The sequence below is a fragment of the Piliocolobus tephrosceles genome, chromosome 2 (assembly GCF_002776525.5).
Source record: "Piliocolobus tephrosceles isolate RC106 chromosome 2, ASM277652v3, whole genome shotgun sequence".
Taxonomy (NCBI): domain Eukaryota; kingdom Metazoa; phylum Chordata; class Mammalia; order Primates; family Cercopithecidae; genus Piliocolobus; species Piliocolobus tephrosceles.
Genome location: NC_045435.1, coordinates 193249377 through 193264756, shown reverse-complemented (window position 1 = coordinate 193264756; position 15380 = coordinate 193249377). Strand labels below are relative to the sequence as shown.

The following is a 15380-nucleotide window of genomic DNA, read 5'->3' as shown; positions in this document are numbered from 1 at the left end:
ACCGGAAGAAACGAAAGATCCCAGAGGAAAATGTGTTTTCAACAGTATATAAGCTGTACAATAATTACATACAAAAATAGTTTTAAATAATGTTTCATAAGGGGAAAACTCATTTAAAAATTTGACTAAAAACCTGGAAAAACAGAAGGAAAAGATCACTTAAAAAATTCAGATATATTTTGATGAATTTCCTTTATATTTTTCCACATTTGCACATTATCTTCAATGAACATTTGCAACTTTTATAGTGAAATAAAACAACAAAAGAGTTATTTTAAGATGTGAAAGTGGAGTAGACTAGTTGAATAAACGCATTTATACATTCGGAACTTAACACGCAAAAATACATGGTCACAAGAAACAAAGTAATTTCAGATCTATTATTCTTATTTAATGAAGCTACTTAGAAAATGTAATTGGAGAAGCACTGCTACAAGACTGCTGCAAGCTAATTAGGCAAATGGCTAGTAAGGTTTGTTAATTACAGGCATTCCCAACTAACCACAGCTCACTTACAATTTTTCAGCTTCATGATGGTGGGAAAACAACACACATTCAGTAGAAACCATACTTCATTACACTATCTAGTACATTGTATGAGCTGTTCAATAGTTTATTATAAAACAGGCCTCGTGTTAGATGATTTTGCTCAACTGTAGCCTACTGTAAGTGTTTTGAGCACATTTAAAGTAGGCTAGGCTAGGCTATAATATTTGACGGATTATGTGGGAAATGCATTTTCAACTTAGACGGGTTTACTGTGATGTAACCCCACTGTAAGTCAGGGAGCATCTGTACTGCAAAGCCAAAGACAAACCGAGAAACTGGAGGGACATAGGAAATACTGTTAATATATCCAAGAGCACATATAGAAACTGCTGACATGAACAGATAGCATATATATAGGTAAATATTCTAGGGAAAGAGAGGGGAAAATTGAAAAGATCACATAAAACCAAAAATTTAAAATAGAAAACAACATTCTTACCTAATATTTAAAAACGTTAGCGCTTGTAGGTTTAAAATTGCCTCTGGAATATACCGAATACAATTTTGGTACAAGTTGAGATTTTCCAGAGAAACAAAGTGACATGCTTCTATAGGAATTTCTGAAAGACGATTTCGTGACAGGTCTAAAAGAAAAATTAAATTAGGTTTAAAATCAGTCGTTGGAACTTATTTTATTGAAATGTTTTGATTTTTCACATAAACTAAAAAATGAAACTATTATCCTTTAAAAGTAACACAACCTCTAAGGCATATATCTGCTTCCAAATTATATCAAAGATCGTATCAATCAGTTCCAAATATCCTAAAACAAATAGATCTCTAAAATCCACCTTTCTAAAGGCACAGAAAATATGCTGAGGTTTTTGAAAAGCAAAACAAAATACCAAAGATGATCAAGGTCAGGTCAAAAGGACTCAGGAAGCATCTTTGCTCCCCACGGCCAAAGATGAGGCAATCTGAGCTTTGATAAAGATGACTGCGAGAGACTGAAATTCATCACATATATTAAACTACATGAGTCTATGACACACACCTGAAAAAGATGACAGGAAACTAATACAGTATCTTGTAAACTGGTGATACGGTTTGGCTGTGCCCCCAAGTCCCCACTTGAATTGTATTACCCAGAATTCCCCCATGCTGTGGGAGGGACCCAGTGGAGAGGTAACTGAATCACGGAGGCTGGTTTCTCCATGTTATTCTCATGATAGTGAATAAGTCTCACGAGATCTTATGGGTTTATCAGGGATTTCCACTTTTGCTCCCTCCTCATTTGCTCTTGACGCTGCCATGTAATTAAGTACCTTTCACCTCCTGCCATGATTCTGAGGCCTCCCAGCCATGTGGAACTGTAAGCCAATTAAACCTCCTTTTGTTCCCAGTTTCAGGTATGTGTTTATCAGCAGCATGAAAACAAACTAATACAACTGAAGGAAAAATCAAACATTTGAGGAAATTAAGAGAAAAAAAAATCAAACATTTATCCTGCCTTCCCTATATAAAGGTATCATTGAGTAAACAACAGATGAATGGGAGCATCTCACTATAAAAGTATTCTAGCTACGAATAAAAAAGAATGATAGACTATCACAATTGTGAAACCCCTATGAATTAATGGATCTAGAATTAAACATCAACAGCTGTTATCTTTACAAAAGACAATCTGAAATTACATGCCTCAGGCCAGGCGCAGTGGCTCATGCCTGTAATCCCAGCACTTTGGGAGGCCAAGGCAGGTGGATCACTTGAGGTCAGGAATTTGAGACCAGCCTGCCCAACATGGTGAAACCCCATCTCTACTAAAAACACAAAAATTAGCTGGGCATGGTGGCACACACCTGTAATCCCAGCTACTTGGGAAGCTGAGGCAGAACTGCTTGAACCTGGGAGGCAGAGGTTGCAGTGAGCAGAGATAGAGCCACCGCACTCCAGCCTGGGCAACAGAGCGAGATTCTGTCTCAAAAAAGAAAAAAAAGAAATTATACGCCTCCCATTAGAAGAATGGAACATTACCTGTGGTTTTGCCAAAGGAACAGAACCTGAGTCTGATTAAGCATCTGGATCAGCTGCAAACTTTCAGAAAATGCAGAGGACAAAGGAATATGACAAACCATCTCTCTATCAATACCCACTTTGATTTAATTAATTACTGTGAGATTCATTTGCTTACCACGTTTTCTCTTTTTTTAAAATCATAAAGTCACTGTCGGGAATGACTACAGTCAACGATCATTTATTGTACATTTTGAAATAACTCAAAGAGTATGATTGGATTGTAACACAGCACCAATGCTTGGGGTGATGGATACCCCGTTTACCCTGATGTGACTATTCCACATTGTATGGCTCTATCAGAGTATCTCACAGACCCCATAAATATATGCAGCCATGATGCACTCACAGAAATTTTAAAAACTACAGTAAGATACCACTTCATACCCATTCAGACAACTATTATTAAAAAAGGAAAAAAACAACAGGTGTTGGTAAGAATGTGGAGAAATCAGAACCTTTGTGCTTTGCAAGCTGGAAAGTAAAATGGTACAGCCACTGTGGAAAAGAATATGGCAGTTCCTCAAAAAATTAAACATAGAATTATATTTATGATCCATACAATCCAACAATTCTCCTTCTGGGTATATAATGAAAAGAACTGGTTGGGTGCGGTGGCTTGCGCCTATAATGCCAGCACTTTGACAGGCCGAGGTGTGTGGATCACTTGAGGTCAGGAGTGTGAGACTAGCCTGGCCAACATGGCAAAACCCTGTCTCTACAAAGGCCACAAAAATTAGCCAGGCATGGTGGCATGTGCCTGTAATCTCAGCTACTTGGGAGTCTGAGACAGGAGAATCACTTGAACCCAGGAGGCTGTTTGAAGGCTTCTCAAAAAACTAAAAACAGAGCTACCATATGATCCAGCTTGGTTGCAGTGAGCCAAGATGGCGCCTACACTCCAGCTTGGGCAACAGAGCGAGACTCCACCTCAAAAAAGAACTGAAAGCAGGGACTTGAACAGATATTTGAAGGCCGATATTCATATCAGCATTATTCACAACTGTCAAAAGGTGGAAACAAATGTCTACCAATGGGTGAACAGATATTTCCATAAATGTGTATACGCACACAATGGAGTATTATTCTACATTCAAAAAGGAATAAAATTCTTTGACATGCTACAACATGAAGTTTGCAAACATTATGGTAAGTGAAATATGCCAGACATCAAAGGACAAATATGATTCCATTTATATGAGGTCCCTAGAACAGCCAAATTCATAAAGACATAAAGCAGAATGATTACCAGGAAGTAATGAAGAGTGAGTGTTTAATGCATACCGAGTTGCAGTCTGGGATAATGAAAAAAGTTCTAGAAGTGGATTTAGTTGGTGATAGCCACACAACAGTATGAAGGCTCTTAATACCACTGAACAGATACTTAAAAATGGGTAAAACGGCATGTTTTACCACAATTTAAAAAATCAAATATGTAGTATTCCAAGTAGAAAAGAAATGTAATCTGCCTCTTCTTAGTGACATGTACCTTCAAAATCTCTAAAATTATGGACTTTTCTAATAACCATATCTTATGTCTCAGCAATAAAATGAAGAATACAGAAATTACAGAAACAAAATTCCAAAGTATTCCTGAACTTCAAATCTCAAAAATTAGTCTCACAACTGTGTAACGGAGACTGGCAGTTAGTAACTTCTTTCCTTCTTAACCCCATTTCTCTCTGCCAGGGAGAAAAATGCTTAATATTTCATTCTATTTGGCTATGTAATTATGACATTAGGACTTATTTCTTTAAATCTCAGTAACTAAGCCAGGAAAACTACAGTTCACTCCAGTCCAAACACAAATTAATGTTTTCAACAGTATGGCATTTATTAAGAAATGCTAGCAGTCAAAAGTCTTATGTTCTTCTAGTAACTCCTTCAGGCAATCCCACAAAGTGACATCATCCTTACCCAATCAGCCCATTATGCAAAACCCACATATACAGTACGCTCATTTTCTGTGAGAACAGACACTACTATGAGCCCATTACGCAAAACCCACATGTACAGGACAATCATTTTCTGTGAGAACAGACACTACTATGAATGTGAAAATGGCCAGAGATGATGACAAATAATCTGTATAAGAGAGTTTCAACACTCAGCAATGTAAAATTGTAAAGAATAGTATAGGAATAATATCCTTTAACATATAAAGAAATGGTAAATGCAAACTATGAAAATTTCTAAAATAACACAATCAACATGAAATAAACTAAAAAGTAATTTTCAAAAAGTCAAGTTCCTAAAGATTTATATAAAAGTAATAATTTAAAATATGATTTGATGGCTATTTAACAAATCCCAGTGATACTGTGCATGGTGCGTCCCACAGACTAAAGAACGCAAGCAGCAGCCCAGTAACTGAAGACTCGTGATAAGTCACCAGAGTGCGTCACACTATTCAGCCTTTCTAATCACATTTGTCACATTGAAAAACACTCTCTGCTTAGGTATTTCTTTTTCGTTTTCAACCACCTTACCACTCCCATGACAATTTTATTGAGATAATGCAATAAAAAATCATTTTAACTATTAATTATGTAACCCAGGGAGATCACAAAACAGTTTTTCTAATGCTTTTCATTCAAAAGTCTGATTTTTTTTAACCTGACTTTAGTTTACTTTAACCATTAACTTTCATTTTATCAAAATAGTAACTTTAAATGCCAATTAGTGACTTTTCCTATTTTTTCTGTATATTTTACCACAGTAATTTAAAAAATTAAATGTGTATACTCAAAGTAGAAAAGAAATGTAATCTGCCTCTTGTTAGTGACAGGTACCTTTAAAATCTCTAAAATTATGTAAAATTTTAATTTATAACTAAAAACCCTAGGTAATATAAATAAAACTGATACAAGGTTGAGAGAAGATGGCTAGGGACCTCAGGACTCAAGAAACAATAGCAATGAATTCCCTGGGTTTTCTTTTTGCCTCATGTGTCCCAGACTTGGAGCTGACCTCTCCAAGTTTAAAAATAAAATAGCCAGGCATGGTAGTTCGTGCCTGTAATCCCAGCATTTTGAGAGGCAGAGGCTGGTGAATCACCTGAGGTCAGGAGTTAGAGATTAGCCTGGCCAACATGGTGAAAGCCCTGTTTCTAAAATAAATACAAAAACTAGCTGGGCATGGTGGTGGCCACCTGTAATCTCAGCTCCTCAGGAGGCTGAGGCAGGAGAATCCCTTGAACCCAGGAGGCGGAGGTTGCAGTGAGCCGAGATCATGCTGCTGAACTCCAACCTGGGACTGAAACTCCATCTCAAAAAATAAAAATAACAAAATAATAATAAAGCACCAGGAAAGGGTAGCTTAGCAAGACAGAAAACTTTTAGATAATAACTGCTCTATTCCACCCAAATGTCAGAAAAAACTGGGAAAAAACAGGCTTCCCATGCAACCTCTGAGAAGCCTCACCCCTACTCAAAGGTCACGTGGGGAGCCTAAATCTCCATCCTTGCCAGACTGTAATGACTCTTATAATCCCCAAAATGCACAACTGAAAACATTTATAATACTAAGGACCAGGAAGATCTCAAACTGGATAAAAAACAATCAATGCCAACACTAAGATGACAGAGATGCTAGACCATCCTAAGAATGCTTCAGAGAGCAATTGCAAACTCTGATGAAAACCAGAAAGCCTCAACAACAACAACAAAAAAGAAGGTCTCAAGAAAGAAGATATGAGGGGGAAACAAACAGAAAAAGCTCAATGGATGGCTCCACAGCACAGTGGAGGGCAGAGAGGAAGGAATCCGGGAGCCGCAAGACAGAACAGAAATCACCCAGTCTCAACAACAGAGAGAAAACAGACTGGGAAAAAAAAAAAAACCTGAACAGAGCAAGGACTATGGGACTGCAACAATAATCGAACACTCATGTCATCAGAATCCTGGAAAAAGAGAAGGAGGTCAGGGCTGAACACGTCAGCAATTCTCAGGGCTGAAACACGAACTGAAGAGATCGCTTCCTAAGTCTGGCAAGAGTCATGAACCTATGGATTCAAGAAGCTAAGCAAACCCCAGAGAGGATAAACCCAAAGACACCCACAAGGCACATTCTAGTCAAACTTCTGAAAACTGAAGACAGAGAAAAAAAAGTCTTTTTTTTTTTTTTCCCCCAGACAGGGTCTCCCTCTGTTACCCCTGCTGGAGTGCACTGGCACCATCACGGCTCACTGCAACCTCTACCTCTGGGGCTCAAGAGATCCTCCCACCTCAGCCTCCTGAGTAGCTGGGACTACAGGCACACGCCACCACTCCTGGCTAATTTTTGTATTTTTTGTAGAGAAGAGGTCTCACTATGTTGTCCAGGCTGGTCCTGAACTCCTGGCCTCAAGTGATTCTCCTGCCTTAGCCTCCCAAAGTGCTGGGATAACAGGCATGAGCCACCATGCCTGGCCAAGAAAAAAAAATCTTGAAAGCAGTAAGAGAGAAACAATTGAAATGATAGTAGATTTCATATCAGAAACCACGGAAGCCAGAAAGAAGTGGCACAACATCATCTTTTTTTTTTTTTTTTTTGAGACAGTCTCACTCTGTCACCCAGGTTGGAGTGCAATGGCATGATCATGGCTCACTGCAGCTCTGATCTCCTGGGCTCAGGTGATCCTCCCACCTCAGCCTTCCAGGTAGCTGAGACTACAGGCATGTGCTGCCATGCCATGCCTACAATTTTTTGTAGAGATGGGGTTTTGCCATATTGCCTAGGCTGGTCTTGAACCCCTGGGCTCAAGTGATCTGCTCATCTCCGCCTCCCAAAGTGTTGCAATTACACTATGCCTGGCCCAACATCTTTCAAACACTAAAAGAAAAGACTGTTCATCCAGAATTGTATATATATCCAGCAAAACGTCCTTCAGGAATCAAGAGGAGATCAACACATTCTCAGATGAATGAAAACTAAGAGAGTCTGTAGCAGCAGATGTAATCTAAAAGAATGAGTCATGGAAGTTCTCTAAATAGAAAGGAAGTGGTGAAAGAAAGGAATCTTAAAACACCAAGAAAGGACACAGCGTATTAGTTTGTTAGAGCTGAAAATACCACACAGTGGGCAGCTGAAACAATACAAATGTATTTTCTCACAATTCTGGAGGTTAGAAGTCTGAGATGAAGGTGTGAGCAGGATTGGCTTCTTCTGAGGTCTCTCTCTGGCTTGCAGATGCTGTCTTCTGAGTCTCCATATCATCTTTCCTCTCTGTCAGTCTTTGTGCTAATCTCCTCTTACGGGGACATCACCTCCAACTACATGATGCCATCTTGACTGAATTACCTCTTTAAAAGTACTATCTCCAAACACCATCGCAGGTACTGAGACTTAGGACTTCAATGTATGAATTTGTGGGTGAGGGATGAAATTCAGTACATAACACGAAGCAAAAATATGGGTAAATATAAAAGACTTTCCTTCTCTAGAGTGTTCCAAATTATATTGGAAGCAAAAATTATAAGACTATTTTATGTGATGCTAGTATTTAAGTATTTATAGAGAAAATATTTAAGACAACAACAACAGGGAAAGTAAAGGGACGTGAAGGTGGTAAGGTTTCTATACTTCACTCAAACTCATAAAATAACGATACCTACCAATAGACTGGCAAGTCAGACATCTCTCATGCAGTACCTAGGGCAACAACTAAGAGCTACACAAAGAGATATGCTCAAAAACACTACAGAGAAACAAAAATAGAATTCTAAAAAATGTTCCAGAAATCCACGGTAAGGCAAGAAAAAGAACACAGAAAGGAAAACAAGGGAAACAACAAACAAAATGGCAGACTTAGGCCCTAACATACCAATAATGATATGAAATATAAATTATCTAAAAGACAGATCAAATGACCAAAATGCAGAGATTAGCCAAGTGGATTTAAAAACATGGTGCAGCCAGGCGCGGTGGCTCACGCCTGTAATCCCAGCACTTTCGGAGGCCGAGGCGGGCGGATCACAAGGTCAGGAGATCGAGACCATCCTGGCTAACATGGTGAAACCCCGTCTCTACTAAAAAATACAAAAAATTAGCCGGGCGTGGTGGCAGCGCCTGTAGTCCCAGCTACTCGGGAGGCTGAGGCAGGAGAATGGCGGGAACCCGGGAGGCAGAGCTGGCAGTGAGCTGAGATCGCGCCACTCACTCCAGCCTGGGCGACACAGCAAGACTCCGTCTTAGAAAAAAAAAAAAAAAGATGCAACTTTATGTTATCTACAAGAAACTCACTTCAAGTAGGACATAGGCTGAAAGAAAAAACTAGCACCCAAACAGGAGAGGTCTAATTCCTCGTTAACTCCCAATACCTGCCCCTTAAAGCAATCACTTTTAACTTGTGTGTGTGTGTGTGTGTGTGGTTTTTTGTTTTTTTTTTTTTTGTTTTTTTTTGGACACAGGGTCTTGCCCTGTCGCCCAGGCTAGAGTGCAGTGGTGCAATCACAGCTCACTGAAACCTGGAACTCCTGGGCTCAAGTGATTCTCTGACCTGAGCCTCCTAAGTAGCTGGGACCACAGGAATGTGGAACCATGCCGGGCTAATTTTTCTTTCAAATCTTTTGTAAAAATGGGGTCTCGGGGGTCGGGCGCAGTGGCTCACACCTGTAATCCCAGCATTTTGGGAGGCTGAGGCGGGCGGATCACCTGAGGTCAGGAGTTCAAGACCAGCCTGGCCAATATGGTAAAACTCCGTCTCTACCAAAAAATACAATGAGTAGTGCAAAAGATACACAAGTCACAAGCCACAAAAGATGTACAACTCAAAGGTGCCTCCCATATGTATCACAAAGGCCCATCCAAAATATAGTGGTTATGCCCCTGAAATAGGCTCGCTGCCCTCTGTATGCCTGGGCTGAGGGGCAGCCACGTCACCTGTCTACAGCCCAGCTGGCACTCTGCAGGGCGGTGACTCTAGGACAGCAGGCACACGGTTTCCTGCTCCATGGCTCACTGCGTCACTAACTCCGCGGCAGGCTTGTCAGCACGCGGCTATGACTTCGGTGTTCTGAACTTGTACAACGTGCCCTAGAGTAGACCTTTTTCCTTTTTTCTTTTCATTATGCAGAACACACCCTTTCCATCTAGAGTCTTGTGTTCCTCAGTTTTAAAAAACTGAAACAAGGCCGGGCGCTGTGGCTCACGCCTGTAAGCCTAGCATTTTGGGAGGCCGAGGTGGGCGGACTGCCTGAGCTCAGTTTACACAGTGAAACCCCGTCTCTACTAAAATACAAAAAATTAGCTGGGCAGGGCGGCGGGCGCCTGTGGTTCCAGCTGCTTGGGAGGCTGAGGCAGGAGAATCGCTTGACCCCGGGAGGCGGAAGTTGCAGTGGGCCAAAATCGGGCCACGGCACTCCAGCCTGGGTGACAGAGCAAGACTCTGTCTCCAAAAAAAAAAAAAAAGAAAAAGAAAAACTAAACGAATTATTTCCTTCCCCTTCTTTGTATTCTGTTTTCTCAATCCGAAACCTAATAGATGTCGAACCTCCTAGACTGACGTATTTTTCTGTTTCCTTTTTCCTGCTTTCTGGGAGATTTCCTCAACTTTATTTCTGAACGCCTCTGCTGAATTTTCTTTATTTCTGATAGATATGGTGCTTTCCATTTCCAAGAGCTGTCTTATTCTCTGAATTCCTGTGTGTTTTTTTTTTTTTTTCTTTGAGATGGAGTTTTGCTCTTGTTGCGCAGGCTGGAGTGCAATGGCTTGATCTTGGCTCACTGCAACCTCCACCTCCCAGGTTCACGCGATTCTCCTGTTTCAGCCTCTATACTACACCAGACTAATTTTGTATTTTTAGTAGAGACAGGGTTTCACCATGTTAGCCAGGCTGGTCTCAGGTGAGGTCAGGCTGTGTCTGGCATTCCTATGCCCTTTTCTTAGACACCCTCACTATATTTCATGTTGGCAGGACTTCCTTTCTGCCTTTTAGGATATTGATTCCAGGTTTTTGGAAGTTTTCCTCTTGTCTGTTTTCTCTGGGTTCCTTTTGTTATGTTCCTCTCTGTCTTTGCTGTCAGAAATGTTCTTCAAGGCCAGGCACTCACGCCTGTAATCCTAGCACTTTGGGAGGCCGAGGTGAGAGGATCATTTGAGCTCAGGAGTTTGAGACCAGCCTGAGCAACAGAGTAAGAACCCCTGTCTCTACTAAAATTAAAAAAAGACAGGGAAAAATGTTCTTCAAATAGCTAGTAGTGTTTAGTTTTCTTTTCATATTTAAAAACACAGACCAGGTGCAGTGACTCACACCTGTAATCCCAGCACTTTGGGAGGCTGAGGCGGGCGGCACCTGAAGTCGGGAGTTCGAGACCAGCCTGATCAATATGGAGAAACCCTGTCTCTACTAAAAATACAAAATTAGCCGGGCATGGTGGCACATGCCTGTAATCCCAGCTACTTGGGAGGCTGAGGCAGGAGAGTCACTTGAACACGGGAGGCAGACATTGCGGTGAGCCAAGATCCCACCATTACACTCCAGCCTGGGCAACAAGAACAAAACTCCATCTCAAAAAACAAAAAAAAACGTAACATTGAAATTCTGGTTGGAAGCTCTGTGTGTACACTTCCCTGTAAGGTACAACGTAGGGACCTGGCTGTTTCATTTGGGTTCTGTAAGTATCAATACCTTAAAATCTTTTCTCTTTTCCCCTAGATTTTCTCCAAAGACAAAAACTCCAATAACCAGAGGAGTATATCAGCCAAGTAGAGAGATGCCTTGGAGATCCTGCCATTCTGTATGCCAGTTGTCATCAGGTTTTCAATTTGGAGACATGTCCCCATCTTCAGCAAGCCTATACCCAATTCCAGACCCAGTTCTAGTCCAAGCCCTCTGAAGAAAAAGCCTCCTTGATTTTTCTGTTGCACATTCTTCTCCTTCAAAAATATGACAGAGGTAAGACCCTTAAGAAAATAGTGTCTTACTGGAAAAGTTATCAAGGATAGTCCACATATCATGTTTTATCAGTTTGCATCCATTTGATCCTCAGGAAAAGCAATCACATATTCTGAAGGACTCAAAAAAATGGCTTTTTCTTGGCCAGGCACAGGGGCTCACGCCTGTAATCCCAGCACGTTGGGAGGACAAGGCGGGTGGATCACTGAGGTTGGGAGCTCGAGACCAGCCTGACCAACATGGTGAAATCCCGGCTCTACTAAAAATCCAAAATTAGCAGGGCGTGGTGGTGCATGCCTGTAATCCCAGCTACTCGAGAAGCTGAGGCAGGAGAATCACTTGAACCCGGGAGGCGGAGGTTGAGGTGAGCCGAGATAGCACCATTGCACTCCAGCCTGGGCAACGAGTGAAACTCTGTCTCAAAAAAAAAGAAGGCTTTCTTCTCCAGTCATGTTTTCCACATATCCTAGGAGAGTGGGATGCTGAAAAATGTATGTAGGCTGATAAAATTTTGGTACATATTTCCAAAGCTCAGCTACGAGAAAACTTATAAGGAAATTTAACCAGAGAAATAAAAAATGAAATCAAACTCAGATTTAATTTAGCTAAGAGAACTATCCTTGTAGTCTATAAACCTGGGTTCTAGTCTTGCTTAATTGGTGACATATGTTGGACTGGGACAAAGTCAATGTCACTTAATTGTGAAATGTAAAAATTGTGTAACAAAAACAAATGAAAGCTTTTCTTTGAAAAGGTGTTTTATGAGGTATTATTATGATGAAAACTTTGCTGCCAAACATAAAATTATTTGGTAACTTCTCACTTCAAATTTAAAAAAAATTTAAAGATCACTAAAATAAAGACTTTCTCTAGAAATTTTAAAAGAAAACCTTTAAAATGATAACCAAAAATTTCAAGGTAAAACAAAATCCTTCAGGTACAATTCAGGAGGGAACTAAACGATACATGACAAAAACGACTTCAGCAAAAACTCCAGGAAAACATGATATTAACTACTAGTAGTAACCAGTCAACTATCTTCACTGTTCATATCAGAAGGAAGATGTCAGTTTAGGATCATGGCAGTTACAATACAGCAATTTAATCCTCTTATATATATTTTACAACATCATAATGAAATGTAAAGCAAGAATAACAAAACTAAAAGCTTTAATTTTTTTTTTTAAATATTACTTCCTCTCCACCCTCCCCACCGCACTATTTTCGGAAATAATCTCTCACTCTGTCACCCAAGGTGAAATACAGTGATGCAATCATAGCTCACTGCAGGCTCAAACTCCTGGGCTCAAGCCATCCTCTGGCCTCATCTTCCCAAGTAGCTGGGACTGCAGATGCATGGCATCATGCCCAGCTGATTTTGTTTACTTTTTGTAGAAACCAGTGTCTCACTATGTTGCCCAGACTGATTCAAACTCCTGGCCTCAAGCAATCCTCCCACCTTGGCCTCCCAAAGTGCTGGAATTACAGGCGTGAGCCACCATGCCTGGCCTAAAAACATGTTATAACAAACTGGACTTGGTTTATTTAACATTCAAAGAGCATAATTCAAAAGTTATATCCATGCCTAGAACAGTGACTGAAACACAGGCAGAGAATATATTTTTACTAACTAAAAAAATACAGCACTGAAGCAAGCAGAGGAAGGAAAAGAAAGGTGAAAATTTTTTAAAAACTAACATTTGCTAAGCACATATATGCACTGGAACCTTTATTGCTCCACAGGGCTATAATCTCATTTAATCTACAAAACCTCCTTATGAGGTAGACATTGCACAGATGAGGAAACCGCCATTTATGAAGGTTAGAAAACTTTCCTATGAGTCACACAAGGCTAGTAAGAGACAGTTCAGTCTCTTACTATACACAAACCTAGATTTCTCTGAATTCAAAGTCCATGCATAAGTATACCAGGTCTTCTGTACAAAGCACTATACTACAAATTATTTTAAAATGCTGAAAAACAGGTAAGTGACTAACAGGCAGCTGCATTATCCCAGTAAAAATGAGGGATTTTGAAAGAGGTATCATTTAGTGCAAATATTAGATACCATCATTAAACTACCTCTTCAGACACTGAGATTCTTACTTAATATCACCTTTAAGATGCATAGAGATTACAGGTTAGTTAACTATGGTATGCTTGCACCCCGCCATGCCACTGCACTGGATTTTTCTTCAGATCTTAAGAGAGAAAAGTTAAAAAAAATTATAATGGGGGCTGGGCACGGGAGCTTACTCCTGTAATCCTCCAGCACTTTGGGAGGCCGATGCGGGCAGATCATGAGGTCAGGAGTTCGAGACCAGCCTGGCCAGCATGGTCTCTTTAGTAGAGACCAGCCCCGTCTCTACTAAAAATACAAAGACTAGCCAGGCATGGTGGGGGCGCCTGTAGTCCCAGCTACTCAGGAGGCTGAGGCAGGAGAATCGCTTCAACCCAGGAGGCGGAGGTTGCAATGAGCTGAGATCACACCACTGCACTCCAGCCTGAGTGACAGAGCAAGACCCCATCTCAAAAAAAAAAAAAAAATTACAATGGGAAGAAATGGGGGCTATTTTCTGAGTCTTATGCAGGATCCCTGCCCTGCCACCTTTCAGTATCTCCTGGAATTTTTATTCTTTTATTCTCCTAGGGATAGAGGTAGCAGTAGGGAGATCATTATAATTTTTTTAAAGTATTTAATACATTTTTTTGTTTTTGAGATGGAGTCTCGCTCTGTCACCCAGGCTGTAGTGCAGTGGCGCGATCTCAGCTCCCTGCAACTTCTGCCTCCCGGGTTCACGCCATTCTCCCGCCTCAGCCTCCCAAGTAGCTGGGACTACAGGCGCCCACTACCATGCCCAGCTAATTTTTGTATTTTTAGTAGAGACGGGGTTTCACCATGTTGGCCAGGCTGGTTTCGAACTCCTGACCTCGTGATCCACCTGCCTCAGCCTCCCGAAGTGCTGGGATTCCAGGCGTGAGCCGCTGTGTCCGGCAATAAAGCTTTTAATAAAATGTTTCATATTATGGTACGTGCTTTATCCCTCCCCCACCCCAAAATGATGCCTAAAAAGTAACAGGAAGCTTTTCAGGTTTTTAACAAAACAATATGGGTTGGGGGGAATGATGTAACCAAAGGTCACAGTTTCCACATAGCAAAAAGCAATGCACTAGGATAGGACTTCCAGATGCAAAGCTGTAACCATGAGGATTTAAAAATACTAGTCCTCCAAAATTGGAAGTCTAAAATTTAGATAAATTTCTCTGTGAACTGTCAAAAGTAATTACTACACTAAATTTGCTGGGGATTTTTTTATGAATAAATTATACAATTACCATGAGATTTTCTACATTCCACAGCAGTGGTTATCCAGCTTCAGCAGGCATCAGACTGACCTGGAGGGCTTGTTAAAACAGACTGCTCAGGCCTACCCTGGAATTTCTGATACCACATGTCTGAGGTAACATCCAATAATGTAAACCTCTAACAATGTCCTAGGTGATGCTGCTGCTGCTGGCCTAGGAACCACACTTTCAGAACAGTGCTCTGTGGCAGCTACAGTGTGTCCAAGAGAACGGTAAACTGGCAGAATAGGTCAAGATTTCTAGTCCAAGAAAATGATTTGAATATTTACAACTAAGAGCAATAGTTGTTTGCTTCCTCCTGAGAGAAACTAAATGATTGGGTTTGTAACGATCTGTGTGTGTCTCTGTGTTCGCCCACATTTGGAAAATGTATTAAGAAACTTGAACACAATATTACTAAGAAGTTGCAACTGTGGGCCGGGCGCGGTGGCTCAAGCCTGTAATCCCAGCACTTGGGAGGCCGAGACGGGCAGATCAGGAGGTCAGGATTTCGAGACCATCCTGGCTAACACAGTGAAACCCCGTCTCTACTAAAAAAAAAAAATACAAAAAACTAGCCGGAGAGGTGGCGGTGC

The 15380-nt window shown here is 40.9% G+C and overlaps 1 protein-coding gene across 6 annotated transcripts in view; it reads right to left on the bottom strand.

The window, feature by feature from the left end:
• LRCH3 (leucine rich repeats and calponin homology domain containing 3) overlaps positions 1 to 15380 on the bottom strand; it is an 89256-nt gene that overhangs the window by 64772 nt on the left and 9104 nt on the right. For all 6 annotated transcript variants that reach the window (XM_023214882.3, XM_023214878.3, XM_023214877.3 and 3 more), the window contains exon 2: positions 989 to 1133. In XM_023214882.3, the coding sequence (XP_023070650.1) occupies positions 989 to 1133 (145 nt within the window). The remainder of the gene's footprint in view (positions 1 to 988; positions 1134 to 15380) is intronic.